Below are 15,242 nucleotides of genomic sequence, written 5' to 3' on the forward strand. Positions count from 1 at the left end.
CTAGGCGGGCTGGATTCCCCCGTACTAGACGGGCTGGATTCAACCCATACTAGAGGCAGGCGGGAATGGAGGACAACAGGGCGAGGGGTGGGGGGCTATTATACAAAAAATATATCATAATATAATAACAAAATCAATCTTTAAAAAAAACTTGCCCGTCATTGCAAGTGTATTTGATAGTGGTTCCAAAGACAAAGTCATCTCCAACGTGGATCCTGTAGTGGCCATTGGCAGTTTCATCAGGGCTCACATGGTTTAGCTAGATGTCAGGAAACCACAGGAAAACAAGATCATGATACAGTTTGTAAGAAAGTGATATGTTAACAGATCTTTTAGAGTGTTTAACTAAGCTATTATGGGGTTATGCTAATCATAACTGCAACTATAGCTATTTTGTTGAGGAAAAATGAACATACTAGCACTGATAATGTTGGGTTCTCACTTAGCTATCTTAAATGGATAGTTTGGGATTTTGGCAGTGAGGCCCATTATCTACTTCCCCTCATTGACAAAATCCCAAACTATCCCTTTAAAATAAATGCACAAACAATAAGTCGCTCTGGATAAGAACGTCTGCTAAATGACTAAAATGTCAAATGTATAACAACAATATTGAATCTATAACATTGAAAGAAATACTCACGCTTGCATTTCCCCTGACGGACCACCACCCACTTATTCTTCTTACACTGATAACTTATTCTGCCTGCTGGTACAAAGCCAAAGTTGCAGGAAAAAAGGACAATATCGTCCTCTTTGTACTCATTTTTGACGCTTTCCTCAGTGACCCTGGCATCGGGCACATTTGGAAGAGGTCCACTGCACACTGACAGAGGAGCAGAGGAAAAACCTTTAGACAAACAGAGAGCTTGGCACTACAATGTTCTATGTTGTTATTGACACAGCCTTGTTCTGTTCAATGTTCTCTACCTATATAGTACTCTAAATACTCTAATTTGCTAACACCATTCAAACCAATGAGGGTTTGGAGTTTAAAACCAATTATCTCAGAATCTTCTTTTAGCAGATAGAACCTTCACCCCCCCCCCCCCCCCCCCCCCCCCCACAGCAACTGATGAATACTAACACAATGTGGGCACTGCAAGCATGTGAAAAAGTGAAGGAAAACACATCCTTACCAGTCTGAGCTGATGAAGCATCCACATTCACCCATACCACCAGACACAGTAGAGTCAGAGATGATTTCATGTTGATCAAATGGTAGATGCAGTAAAAATGGAAGGAGTAGAACATAAATATAGAGTGTCTATCCCAAAGTTAATGTTTGTCTACAGAGTTCCAGCCCCCAGGGAGCAGTGAAGAGAACCACTGTCCAGGGGGACTGACACAAATACTAGAATTCAATCAAACCTACATTGCGGGGAGGGGAAAACACTGAGGAAAATGCTCAATGTAGGAACTGCATTGGTTCAGTCTATTAATTAATTTGAGCAAATCAAAACAAATTTAAAAGTGCAAATCATTTGGTCAGCCATACAGAGACATATCTAATCTGAAGAGCATAGATTTAGAGATAGAAAGACATTTAGACAGGTAGCAAATACTTTGAATGTTGATTGTAATGATGATAAGCTCCATTTGTAAGGTCATTGATGAATCACCAAATATGCTGAACAAATGTGTACTGACATAAACCTCACATAAACCTGTCTGTTTACTGTCTATTGACATAGCTATGTTTGTTCCAGCAAGACAACCTTTTCCCGTCAAGCCGTATTATCCAGGGGCAAAAGGGGAGGGTCAAAATCGATTTAAAGTTGATGTTTTATTGACTTCTACACCTTGAGAGCATGCCAGGGTTTACCTCACATTAACCTACCAACTAAACAAAACACACAATGTTACATTTAACTTTTTCTTGCATATGAGAATTGAAGGTCAATATTCCTGCCTCAATGTGTAGAATGCAAAGAACACATCTATGACACTCAGTAACGATGATGCAGTTGAAATACTTGGCAAGGACCACAAGGACATTTTACTAGATATTGTCTGGCTGCTTTGATATTGTTAAAATATACGTTATGTTTCTTTATAGTGAACTTGATCATGTCATCCCCAGCACCACTAACTTCACACTGAGCACACACATCTTTCAACAAATGAAGAACGCCGTTACAGAATCACCCACCACAATCGGACCGAGCGGCGTGGAAACAGCCAGCAACTGCAGGAAAAGCGAAAGGAGGAATGGACATGGGAAGACGTATTGGATGGCAAAGGTTGTTACACTTGGGAGGAGATACTGGCTGGAAGAGATCGTCTCCCATGGGAACAGGTGGAGGCACTGAGGAGAGCAGAGGCAGCCGGAGATAAGAGCCGACGATACGAGGGAACACGGTTGGCAAGGAAACCCGAAAAGCAGCCCCAAAAATGTATTGGGGGGGGGGGGCTCAGAGGGAGAGTGGATGAGTCAGGTGTCAGACCTGAGCCAACTCTCCCTGCTAATCGTGAAGAGCAGTTGCAGTGGGAGAGGCTGCATCACTTGGAGAATTGGACATGGGAGGAGGAACTGGACGGAAAAGGACCCTGGGCTCAGCCTGGAGAATATCGCCGTCCCAAGGAAGAACTAGAGGCTGCTAAAGCGGAGAGGCGCTGGTATGAAGAGGCAGCACGGCGACGCGGATGGAAGCCTGAGAGTCGGCCCCAAAAATGCTAGAGAGACAGGGCAGACACCGTGTTATGCTATGGAGCGCACGGTGTTTCCAGTGCGGGTGCATAGCCAGGTGCGGTACATACCAGCCCTTCGTATTGGCCGGGCTAGAGTGGGCATCGAGCCAGGTAAGCTTGGGCAGGCTTGGTGCTCAAGAGCTCCAGTGCGCCTGCACGGTCCGGTCTATCCAGAGCCACCTCCACACACCAGTCCTCCGGTGGCAGCTCCCCGCACCAGGCTTCCTGTGCGTATCCTCGCTCCAGTAGCACCAGTGCCAGCACCACGCATCAGGCCTACAGTGCGCCTCGCCTCTCCTGCGCTGTCGGAGTCTCCCGCCTCTCCAGCGCTGTCGGAGCCTTTCTCCTCTCCTGCGCTACCGGAGTCTCCTGTCTGTTCAGCGCTATCAGAGCCTTCCTTCCCTCCTGCCTGTTCGAAGCAGCCTGAGTTGCCAGTCTGCAGGGAGCTGTCAGTATGCATGAAGCAGCCAGAGCTGTCAGTCTGCAAGGAGCTGTCAGTCTGCAAGGAGCTGTCAGTCTGCAAGGAGCTGCCAGTCTGTAGGGTGCTGTCAGTCTGCATGAAGCAGCCAGAGCTGTCAGTCTGCAAAGAGCTGCCAGTCTGCAAGGAGCTGCCAGTCTGCAGGGAGCTGTCAGTCTGCAAGGAGCTGTCAGTCTGCAAGGAGCTGCCAGTCTGCAGGGTGCTGTCAGCCTGCATGGAGCAGTCAGAGCTGTCAGTCTGCATGAAGCAGCTGGAGCTGTCAGTCTGCAGGGAGCTGCCAGTCTGCAAGGAGCTGCCAGTCTGCAAGGAGCTGTCAGTCTGCAAGGAGCTGTCAGTCTGCAAGGAGCTGTCAGTCTGCAAGGAGCTGCCAGTCTGCAGGGTGCTGTCAGCCTGCATGGAGCAGTCAGAGCTGTCAGTCTGCATGAAGCAGCCAGAGCTGCCAGTCTGCAAAGAGCTGCCAGTCTGCAAGGAGCTGTCAGCCTGCATGGAGCAGTCAGAGCTGTCAGTCTGCATAGAGCAGCTAGATCCGCCAGTCAACCAGAATCTTCCAGATCTGCTAGTCAACCAGAGTCTTCCAGATCTGCTAGTCAACCTGAATCTTCCAGATCCGCCAGCCAGCCAGGATCTACCGGAGCCTACTACCTACCTGAGCTTCATCTCAGTACTGGGCTTCCTCTCAGTACTGGGCTTCCCCTCAGTTCCGGGCTGCCCCTCAGTTCCGGGCTGCCCCTCAGTTCCGGGCTGCCCCTCAGTCCCGAGCTGCCTCAGTCCCGAGCTGCCCCTCAGTCCCGAGCTGCCCTTCAGTCCCGAGCTGCCCCTCAGTCCCGAGCTGCCCCTCAGTCCTGAGCTGCCCCTCAGTCCCGAGCTGCTCCTCAGTTCTGTGGGGTTCTGGGTGAGGACTATTAGGCCATGGTCGGCGGCGAGGGTGGATTATCCCAGGACGCGAAGGGGAGGAACTATGACATTTATGGAGTGGGGTCCACGTCCCGAGCCGGAGCCGCCACCATGGACAGACGCCCACCCGGACCCTCCCTATGGTTTTGAGGTGCGTCTCCTGACAACGGGTGAGTAACGTGGCGTTTGAACTGTCTAGATAGGTGTGTGAAGTATCTGGTAATTGAAAGATGTGATTTAGATCTAATTTGCACATGGCAAACAGAAAATATACCGGGGCGCTTCTTGAATCGATTCTGTAAATATTTACTTTCACTGCCTACTGCTGTAAATAAAACATCTGATTTCACCTGAAAGTGCCTTGTGCTGTGACCGCTTCCTGCCATTAGATGATAATTCCCCCTACCGTTGTTGTTTCTGATCATGACTAGTATAACACTGTTCCCCTAATAACAGACAAAATAATTGAGAATTCAAAACCAGAGGTACTTTATTGAAGTTCGGACTGACATGAAAAACAACTCCTGTGAAGTCAATGTTTCTTAGCTTATGCAAAGCCCCAGAACAAATGATTTGAGCAAACTATTGACGGGGGTTATATCGATTTGACATGTTTGTCCAAGAAGCCAGTGCCCATCTCTTCTCGTAAGCTGAAGCTCTACGACCCCCTTCAGAATGTGTCTAGAGTTTCTGCACTCAAACTGTAGCCTGTGTTCATACTTCATGGTGCTGTTGTTTTGGAGAAATCCTAACACATTCACATTATTAATCCTCTCTGCAGCTTCACAAGTCACGTCTAAAATCACTAAATTGCTGTATTGAACATTTGCACACCTGATACAACGTCTAACGTACATATTGTTATCGAAAAAGTGATTTGCTTAGTTATAAAACATAAACATAGCTCGTTGAAATTTGCACCAAAAAACAATCCACAAAGGATCCAAATGAAACCATTAATGAAAGACACATTCCACCTCAACTTCCCTTATAATCCATTGTCTATATTTATGGTAATATCCATCTTTACGTGAAGAGTCTCTTTTTGTACCATGCTCAGCTCAACTCAATCTTTCTCCGTTAGATCCTCTAGACCACCGAAGCGGCCTACTCACAAGGACTGTGTGTTCTTCTTCTCCAAGGCCGGTGTGAGTAAGACATTTAAATTAGTTATCCCTCGCAAGACTGCGGGCCCAGACGGTATCCCTAGCCGCGTCCTTAGAGCATGTGCAGACCAGCTGGCTGATGTGTTGACAGACATATTCAATCTCTCCCTATCCCAGTTTGCTGTCCCAACATGCTTCAAGATGGCGACTATTGATCCTGTACCCAAGAAGGCAAAGGTTACTGAACTAAATGACTATCCCCCCATAGCACCTACTTCTGTCATCATGAAGTGCTTTGAGAGACTAGTCAAGGATCATAGCACCTCCACCTTACCTGTCACCTTACCGCCCCAATAGGTCCACAGAAGATGTAATCACCATCACACTGCCCTATCCCATCTGAACAAGAGGAATGCCTATGTAAGAATGCTGTTCATTGACTACAGCTCAGCATTCAACACCATAGTACCCTCCAAGCTCATCATTAGGCTTGAGGCCCTGGGTTTCAACCCGCCCTGTGTGATTGGGTCCTGGACTTCCTGATGGTTCGCCCCCAGGTGGTGAAGGTAGGAAACAACATCTACACTTCGCTGATCCTCACCACTGGAGCCCCACAAGGGTGTGTGATCAGCCCCCTCCTGTACTCCCTGTTCACCCATGACTGTGTGGCCATGCACGCATCCAACTTGATCATCAAGTTGGCAGACAACATAACAGTAGTAGGCTTGATCATCAACAACAACAACGAGACAGCCCTGTAGGTATGGGGTGAGGGCACTGGGAGTGTGTTGTCAGGAAAACAACCTGTCACTCAATGTCAACAAAAGAAATGAGATGATCGTGGACTTCAGGAAACAGCCGAGGGGGCACCCCCCCTTTCCACATCGACGGGGCAGTAGTGGAGAAGATGGAATGTTTTAAGTTCATCGGCGTACACATCACAGACAAACTGAAATGGTCCACTCACACAGACAGTGTGGTGAAGAAGGCCTAACAGCGCCTCTTCAACCTCAGGAGGCTGAAGAAATTTGGCTTGCCACCTAAAACCGTCACAAACTGGTACAGATGCACAATTGAGAGCATTCTGTAACACCGCCTGGTACGTTGACTGCACCACCCACAACAGCAGGGCTCTCCAGAGGGTGGTGCGGTCTGCACAACACATCACTGTGGGCAAGCTACCTGCCTTTCAAGACACTTACAGCACCCGATTTCACAGGAAGTCCAAAAGATCATCAAGGACAACAACCACCCGATCCACTGCCTACCATCCAGAAGGCGAGGTCAGTACAGGTGCATCAAAGCTGGGGCCGAGAGACTGAACAATAGCTTCTATCTCAAGGCCATCAGACTGTTATACAGCCATCACTAACACAGAGAGGCTGCTGTCTAGATACAGACTTGAAATAATTTCCCCATCTAACAAATGGATCACTGGTCACTGTGTATTAGGTAGTTGTTGTGGAATTGTTAAATTGTTAAATTACTTCTTAGATATTGTTGCACTGTCAGAACTAGAAGCACAAGCACTTCGCTACACTTTCAATAATATCATCTAACCAAGTGTATGTGACCAATAAAATTTGATTTGATTTGAAAAACACAGTGCCTAAAGCGAGGTCCATAAAGAATGGGTTTACCGAGATCGGTATGGAAGAACTTAGCACTGACCTCAACCCCATTAAACACCTTTGGGATGAATTGGAATGCCGAATGCGAACCAAGCCTAATCGCCCAACATCAGACCTCACTAATGCTCTTGTGGCTGAATGGAAGCAAGACCCTGCAGCAATTTTCAAACATCTAGTGGAAAACCTTCACAGAAGAGTGGAGGCTGTTATAGCAGCAAAGGGGGGACCAACACCATATTAATATAAGGGCACAAGTCGAGACCCATATGCAGACACAGGAGGCAGATGGTTGAGCTCTAATATTTATTATAAGCCAAGGGGTAGGCAAAAGGCAGATCGGGTACAGGCGAGTGTTCATAAACCAGGTCAGACCGCCATATTCTCTGTGCCCAAGAACGCCAAGCTAACCTGCCGAATTGACTACCGCCTCGTAGCACTCACATCTGTGGGCATGAAATACTTCGAAAGGCTGATCATGGCTGACATGAACACCATCATCTCAGAAACCCTGAACCCGCTCCAATTCAAATACCACCCCAACAGATCAAAAGATGCCTGCCCTTTCCCACCTGGACAAAAGGAACACCTATGTGAGAATACTGTTCATTGAAAGGGCATTGAAGATGAAATGTGGCTGGGTCTTTCAGCATGACAATGATCCCAAACACAACGCCCGGGCAACGAAGGAGTGGCTTCGTAAGAAGCATTTCAAGGTCCTGGAGTGGCCTAGCCAGTCTCCAGATCTCAACCCCATAGAAAATCTTTGGAGGGAGTTGAAAGTCCGTGTTGCCCACCAACAGTCCCAAATCATCACTACTCTAGAGGAGATCTGCATGGAGGAATGGGCCAAAATACCAGCAACAGTGTGTGAAAACCTTGTGAAGACTTACAGAAAACGTTTGACCTCTGTCATTGTCAACAAAGGGTATATAACAAAGTATTGAGATAAACTTTCGTTATTGACCAAATACTTATTTTCCACCATAATTTGCAAATAAATTCATAAAAAATCCTACAATGTGATTTTCAGATTTTTTTTTCTCATTTTGTCTGTCATAGTTGAAGTGTACCTATGATGAAAATTACAGGCCTCTCATCTTTTTAAGTGGGAGAACTTGCACAATTGGTGGCTGACTAAATACTTTTTGTCCCACTGTATATACTAGGCGGTGTCAGAGGAAGGCCCAAAAAATTGTCAGAGACTCCAGTCACCCAAGTCATATACTGTCCTCTCAAGCCGGCAAGCAGTACTGGATCGCCAAGTCTAGGTCTAAAAGGCTCCTTAACAGCTTCTACCTCTAAGCCATAAAACGGCTGAACAATTAATAAAATGGCCACCCGGACTATTTACATTGACAGCCCCCCATCCCCCTACCCCTTTGTCTTTACACTGCTGCTACTTGCTGTTATTATCTATGCAGTCACTTTACCCCTGCCTACATGTACTAATGACATTGATTTTCGTCAGAAGTGTGTACATGGGGTCATTAACTTGCCTCATTGCCAATAGTGGCTTCAGCTGACGGGAAGAGATGGCCACTGGCTTGTTGGACAAACATGTCAACGAATAACCCCTGTCAATAGATTTCTTAAATTATTTTCAGCTTCATGATTGTCCAACATTAAATAAAGGGCCTCTGATTCTAATTTAATTTAATCAATTTAATTTAATAAAATCTAATTTACTCTAATCAAATCTAGTCTACTCTAATCTAGACAAATCTACTCTAATCTACTCTAATCTAAACTAATCTACTCTAATACAATGTACTCTAATCTAAACAAATCTACTCTAATCTACTCTAATCTACTCTAATCTAAACTAATCTACTCTAATACAATGTACTCTAATCTAAACAAATCTACTCTAATCTACTCTAATCTACTCTAATCTACTCTAATCCAATCTACTCTAATCTAGACAAATCTACTCTAATCTACTCTAATCTAAACTACTCTAATACAATGTACTCTAATCTAAACAAATCTACTCTAATCTACTCTAATCTACTCTAATCCAATCTACTCTAATCTACTCTAATCTACTCCAATCTACTCTAATCTACTCTAATCTACTCTAATCTAATCTACTCTAATCTAAACAAATCTACTCTAATCCAATCTACTCTAATCTAATATTTATTATATTAATTGTTCCCTGGAATATTATCCCATACACCATCAAGCCTTCTCATCCCACTGGACACCGACGCCAAATCTTTTCCACGTGGGTTCAATTTAATTTCCATGACATGGAAACAACGTTGATTCAACCAGTGTGTGCTCAGTGTGAAGTTAGTGGTGCTGGGGATGACATGATCAAAGTTCACTATAAAGAAACATAACGTATATTTGTTACAATATCAAAGCAGCCAGACAATATCTAGTGTGAGCGGACCAAGTAATTGGGGGTCACTCTAAAGCGGGAAGGTGGAATAAACGAGTCAGGAGTAGGTTTTATTGATTGAACACAGTTCTCTATTGAGGGCATTTGGTCAACACTAACACTCCAACATAATCAATGAAAATCTTCTAAGGAAAAACATACATCTTCTCCAGATGAAACAGGAACACAATAGGATTATCTTTAAACTACAACAAAAAGTCACGGGATTGTCACCGCCTTAGTGGTTCTTCCTGGATAGCTCCTCTCTCTCGGTGGCCATCTTCCAGAGATAGTTTCCCCCCCTGTCTGCTGGTTCCATTCTCTCTCTTATAGGGGAAGGAGAGTATGTCATTAGTACTGTCAGCTGTGCTTAATTGCCTCTGGTTACCTTGTCTCTCATGCCTTGTTGGGCTACTATCCATGAGCCCAGCCTGCCCTCTGGTGGTCCTTCCACACTAGTAAAATGTCCTTGTGGTCCTTGCCAAGTATTTCAACTGCATCATCGTTACTGAGTGTCATAGATGTGTTCTTTGCATTCTACACATTGAGGCAGGAATATTGACCTTCAATTCTCATATGCAAGAAAAAGTTAAATGTAACATTGTGTGTTTTGTTTAGTTGGTAGGTTAATGTGAGGTAAACCCTGGCATGCTCTCAAGGTGTAGAAGTCAATAAAACATCAACTTTAAATCGATTTTGACCCTCCCCTTTTGCCCCTGGATAATACGGCTTGACGGGAAAGGGTTGTCTTGCTGGAACAAACATAGCTATGTCAATAGACAGTAAACAGACAGGTTTATGTGAGGTTTATGTCAGTACACATTTGTTCAGCATATTTGGTGATTCATCAATGACCTTACAAATGGAGCTTATCATCATTACAATCAACATTCAAAGTATTTGCTACCTGTCTAAATGTCTTTCTATCTCTAAATCTATGCTCTTCAGATTAGATATGTCTCTGTATGGCTGACCAAATGATTTGCACTTTTAAATTTGTTTTGATTTGCTCAAATTAGTTAATAGACTGAACCAATGCAGTTCCTACATTGAGCATTTTCCTCAGTGTTTCCCCTCCCTGCAATGTAGGTTTGATTGAATTCTAGTATTTAGGTCAGTTCCCCTGGACAGTGGTTCTCTTCACTGCTCCCTGGGGGCTGGAACGCTGTAGACAAACATTAACTTTGGGATAGACACTCTATATTTATGTTCTACTCCTTCCATTTTTACTGCATCTACCATTTGATCAACATGAAATCATCTCTGACTCTGCTGTGTCTGGTGGTATGGGTGAATGTGGATGCTTCATCAGCTCAGACTGGTAAGGATGTGTTTTCAATCACTTTCTCACATGCTTGCAGTGCCCACATTGTGTTAGTATTCATCAGTTGCTGGGGGGGGGGTGAAGGTTCTATCTGCTAAAAGAAGATTCTGAGATAATTGGTTTTAAAACTCCAAACCCTCATTGGTTTGAATGGTGTTAGCAAATTAGAGTATTTAGAGTACTATATAGGTAGAGAACATTGAACAGAACAAGGCTGTGTCAATAACAACATAGAACATTGTAGTGCCAAGCTCTCTGTTTGTCTTAAGGTTTTTCCTCTGCTCCTCTGTCAGTGTGCAGTGGACCTCTTCCAAATGTGCCCGATGCCAGGGTCACTGAGGAAAGCATAAAAAATGAGTACAAAGAGGACGACATTGTCCTTTTTTCCTGCAACTTTGGCTTTGTACCAGCAGGCAGAATAAGTTATCAGTGTAAGAAGAATAAGTGGGTGGTGGTCCGTCAGGGGAAATGCAAGCGTAAGTATTTCTTTCAATGTTATAGATTCAATATTGTTGTTATACATTTGACATTTTAGTCATTTAAGCACACGTTCTTATCCAGAGTGACTTATTGTTCGTGCATTTATTTTAAAGGGATAGTTTGGGATTTTGTCAATGAGGGGAAGTAGATAATGGGCCTCACTGCCAAAATCCCAAACTATCCATTTAAGATAGCGAAGTGAGACAACCACATTATCAGTGCTAGTATTTTCATTTTTCCTCAACAAAATAGCTATAGTAGCAGTTATGATTAGCATAACCCCATAATAGCTTAGTTAAACACTCTAAAAGATCTGTTAACATATCACTTTCTTACAAACTCTATCATGATCTTGTTTTCCTGTGGTTTCCTGACATTTAGCTAAACCATGTGAGCTCCCTGATGAAACTGCCAATGGCCACTACAGCATCCACGTTGGAGATGACTTTGTCTTTGGAACCACTATCAAATACACTTGCAATGACGGGCAAGTTTTTTTTTTAAAGATTGAATTTCGTTATTATTTATGATATATTTTTTGGTTAATATCCCCCACTCCAATAGCCCTGTGTCCTCCCATTCCAGCCTGCCTAGTATGGGTTGAATCCAGCCCATCTAGTATGGGGCTGAATCCAGCCTGTATAGTACAGGGCTGAATCCAGCCCGTCTAGTATGGGGTTGAATCCAGCCCATCTAGTACGGGGCTGAATCCAGCCTGTATAGTACAGGGCTGAATCCAGCCCGTCTAGTATGGGGTTGAATCCAGCCCATCTAGTATGAGGTTGAATCCAGCCTGTCCAGTACGGGGCTGAATCCAGCCCATCTAGTATGGGGTTGAATCCAGCCTGTCTAGTACGGGGCTGAATCCAGCCTGTCTAGTACGGGGCTGAATCCATCCCATCTAGTATGGGGTTGAATCCAGCCCGCCTAGTACGGGGCTGAATCCAGCAGATCTAGTATGGGGTTGAATCCAGCCCGTCTAGAAAGGGGCTGAATCCAGCCCGTCTAGTACGGGGCTGAATCCAGCCCATCTAGTATGGGGTTGAATCCAGCCTGTCTAGTACGGGGCTGAATCCAGCCCATCTAGTATGGGATTGAATCCAGCCTGTCTAGTACGGGGCTGAATCCAGCCCATCTAGTATGGGGTTGAATCCAGCCTGTCTAGTACGGGGCTGAATCCAGCCTGTCTAGTACGGGGCTGAATCCAGCCTGTCTAGTAAGGGGCTGAATCCAGCCCATCTAGTACGGGGCTGAATCCAGCCTGTCTAGTACGGGGCTGAATCCAGCCTGTCTAGTACGGGGCTGAATCCAGCCTGTCTAGTATGGGGTTGAATCCAGCCTGTCTAGTACGGGGCTGAATCCAGCCCATCTAGTACGGGGCTGAATCCAGCCCATCTAGTACGGGGCTGAATCCAGCCTGTCTAGTACGGGGCTGAATCCAGCCTGTCTAGTATGGGGTTGAATCCAGCCTGTCTAGTACGGGGCTGAATCCAGCCCATCTAGTACGGTGCTGAATCCAGCCTGTCTAGTACGGGGCTGAATCCAGCCTGTCTAGTACGGGGTTGAATCCAGCCTGTCTAGTATGGGGCTGAATCCAGCCTGTCTAGTACGGGGCTGAATCCAGCCTGTCTAGTACGGGGCTGAACTTAGAACACTGCTAATGATGTCACAGACTTAATAATACCACCTAATCACTTTACTAATGTCTGTAGTTATCAGATTGTGAGCAAAATGGACAACAGAACCTGTATGGTGGCAGGATGGAGCAACCACCTGCCCTTATGTGAAGGTAACCATGTAGTCATTGAATATTATAAACTGGGTAGTTCGGCTCATGGATGCTAATTGGCTTAAATCTGTGATATATCGTACCGTTTACCATGGGTATGACCCCCTCAATAACTTTTTACTGATCTAACGTTAGTAACCAGTTTATAATAGCAAAAAGGCACATCTGAGGTTTGTGGTATATGGCCAATATACCACGGCTAATAGAAGTATCCAGGCTCGCTGTGTTACATCGTGTCTAAGAACAGCCCTTAGCCGTGGTATATTGGCCATATATCACACCCCCTCAGGACTTATTGCTTAATTATAGTATATACAGAATAACATCTTACTTACTTTTTACAATGCACATTACACTGTAACTCAGAGGGTTCATGAAGTTATAGACTGTACAACACCCTGCAATATGATCTTTCTCCGTAGTGGTGAGTTGTGTCCCCGAGGCTACAGATGGACGGGTGGTTGTGAGCGGTCTGCCAGATGATGATGGTGTTATACAGTACGGTCATGAGCTCAAGTTCAGCTGCCCCAACCCAGCACACCAGCTGAAGGGAAACCCACAGGTAGTGTGTGCCGCGGGGGGGATGTGGAACAACCATTTCCCAACCTGTGAAGGTAAACATTTCACTTTAGCCAAAACTAAGCAAATCATTTTATCGACAACAATATGTACCTTCAGAAGTTACATCAGGTTTGCAAATGTGCTATACAGCAGTGATTTTTCTATTTTTTCCCTCCATAATAGATGTGACTTGTGAAGCTGCAGAGAAGATTAAGAATGTGAACGTGATAGGAATTCCCCAAAACAACAACATGAAGTATGGACACAGGCTACAGTTTGAGTGTAGCAACTCTAAACACATTCTGAAGGGGAAATCAGAGGTCACCTGCTCAGTCAATGGACAGTGGAGTCACTCCATTCCAAATTGTTATGGTAAATGGTTTTTTTATTGATTTGACACATTGTTCCACTTCCCAATCAAGTTACTTGTTTTAAGTAGATTTACAATTATCTCCAACTCACAAAAAACGTAGCAAAATAACGCATTTTGGAAAAGCCAGGAACGTTTTCTGGAATACTTTTCTTGCTTGGAAAATAGCAGCTTGGTACATTTCATCACTAGTATTTCTCTGATGTCACCCATGTCTTCCTAGAGCCCAAGGATTTCTGTGGACCACCTCCACATGTCAATAACGGAGACAGAGACAGAACCAGAGAACGCTACAGAAATGGAGAATCAGTTCAATATGTCTGCCAGAAATACTACATCCTTGATCCCCCTTCAGCTTACAAGACGTGTCGTGACGGGATCTGGACACGACCGATAACCTGTCTGAGTAAGTTCTCTCTAAAATAACTTTGGCCCAGTTCCTACCCAATCGTATGCTAACTCCCCCTTAACGATCGGTAAGGATGAATTCCAGGAATAGAAATCAAGATCAATTGATTAATTACTATTTAAAAATGCATTCTGAGTTGAAATGTAACTGTTGAACCATGCTCCTGAGGCATTGACAAGTGACATTCCTCAAGGATCTATGGGTATAGTGATATCATTCATTAAAATGAAAAACAACTCATTTTCAGTGGCCCTTGAAGGACACATTCACACACTGATTCCTGTACCATCTTCTCATTTCAGAACCCTGCACTGTGGATGAAGAGCTGATGAACACACAGAACATCCAATTTAAATATCCTCCGGAAGATCAAAAAGTCTATGCCACACATGGAGATCATACCACTTTTAAGTGTACTGGTCATCTTAGACTGAGCCCAGGTAGTGTTGGTTTTCATCAGCAGTGTATAAATGGGGTCATGAACTTGCCTCATTGCCAATAGTGGCTTCGTTGTACGCGAAGAGATGGCCACTTGCTTGTTGGGCAAACATGTCAATGAATAACCCCTGTCAATAGTTTGCTGAAATTATTTTCAGATTCATTGTCTGAATAAATGTATGGTATTTCATGATTGTCCAACATGAAATAAAGTGCTGCTGGTTCAAATCTATTCATCTACTTTGATTATTTTAATTGTTCCATGGAATAATATGATCACACACACACAACCAAGCTTTCTCAAGTTAGTGGTGCTGGGAATGAAATTCTCAAAGTTCACTATAAAGATTCACAAAGTATTGTTTTACAATATCTTAGCAACCAGACAAATGTTTATGTGATGTTCAACTGCATCATCATCACATAGTGTCTTGATGACGTGTTCCTTCCTGTTGTTTGCATCCTGATAATTTAAGCAGGAATCTTGTCCTTCAAATCTCATATGCAAGAAAACTTTTAATGTCATGGCAGTACAGACATACTCCCAAAGTGCAGAAATAGATTGTGTCCCTCCCCTTTTGCCCCTAGAAAACATGGCTTGACGGGTAAAGGAGGCACTGGCTTGCTGGAACAAACATTAGCCATGTCAATATACAGGGAACAAGGTTTATGTACAGTAAGGGTT

General features: G+C 44.4%; 2 protein-coding genes across 4 annotated transcripts in view; one reads left to right on the top strand and one right to left on the bottom strand.

The window, feature by feature from the left end:
- Nucleotides 1-148: 148 nt before the first annotated feature.
- The window catches only part of LOC116352880 (complement factor H-like), a 30,326-nt gene continuing 15,232 nt past the window's right edge, over nt 149-15,242 (bottom strand). Inside the window, exons 1-3 of one of the 2 annotated variants that reach the window (XM_031819135.1) lie at nt 1,140-1,326; nt 644-826; nt 149-259 (exon numbers count right to left, since the gene is read on the bottom strand). In XM_031819135.1, coding sequence (XP_031674995.1) covers nt 240-259; nt 644-826; nt 1,140-1,254 — 318 coding nt within the window. In that variant the 5' untranslated portion in view covers nt 1,255-1,326 and the 3' untranslated portion in view covers nt 149-239. Of the gene's footprint in view, nt 260-643; nt 827-1,139; nt 1,327-15,242 lie in introns of those variants that run through there. The other variant, XM_031819136.1, reaches the window with a different exon arrangement.
- Nucleotides 9,980-14,789, top strand: LOC116368204 (complement factor H-like). 2 transcript variants are annotated; one of them, XM_031819132.1, is made up of 8 exons: nt 9,980-10,507; nt 10,804-10,986; nt 11,372-11,477; nt 12,703-12,779; nt 13,202-13,393; nt 13,524-13,712; nt 13,934-14,116; nt 14,422-14,789. In XM_031819132.1, the coding sequence occupies exons 1-8, from the start codon at nt 10,393-10,395 to the stop codon at nt 14,619-14,621; spliced, it is 1,245 nt and encodes a 414-aa protein (XP_031674992.1). In that variant the 5' UTR covers nt 9,980-10,392; the 3' UTR covers nt 14,622-14,789. The 2 variants fall into 2 exon arrangements, with proteins under 2 accessions (XP_031674992.1, XP_031674991.1); XM_031819131.1 differs by having other exon boundaries at nt 10,334-10,507; nt 10,780-10,986.

Source organism: Oncorhynchus kisutch, unplaced genomic scaffold (assembly GCF_002021735.2).
Source record: "Oncorhynchus kisutch isolate 150728-3 unplaced genomic scaffold, Okis_V2 scaffold1874, whole genome shotgun sequence".
In the NCBI taxonomy this organism is placed as follows: Eukaryota; Metazoa; Chordata; class Actinopteri; order Salmoniformes; family Salmonidae; genus Oncorhynchus; species Oncorhynchus kisutch.

What these genes read in the sequence shown, in the direction of transcription:
- LOC116368204 (XM_031819131.1), top strand. Translation starts at nt 10,393, where the DNA reads ATGTTCTACTCCTTCCATTTTTACTGCATCTACCATTTGATCAACATG. An exon ending in CCGTCAGGGGAAATGCAAGC is followed by an intron (nt 10,987 to 11,371) that starts GTAAGTATTTCT and finishes CCTGACATTTAG; the next exon opens with CTAAACCATGTGAGCTCCCT. An exon ending in ACGACCGATAACCTGTCTGA is followed by an intron (nt 14,117 to 14,421) that starts GTAAGTTCTCTC and finishes TTCTCATTTCAG; the next exon opens with AACCCTGCACTGTGGATGAA.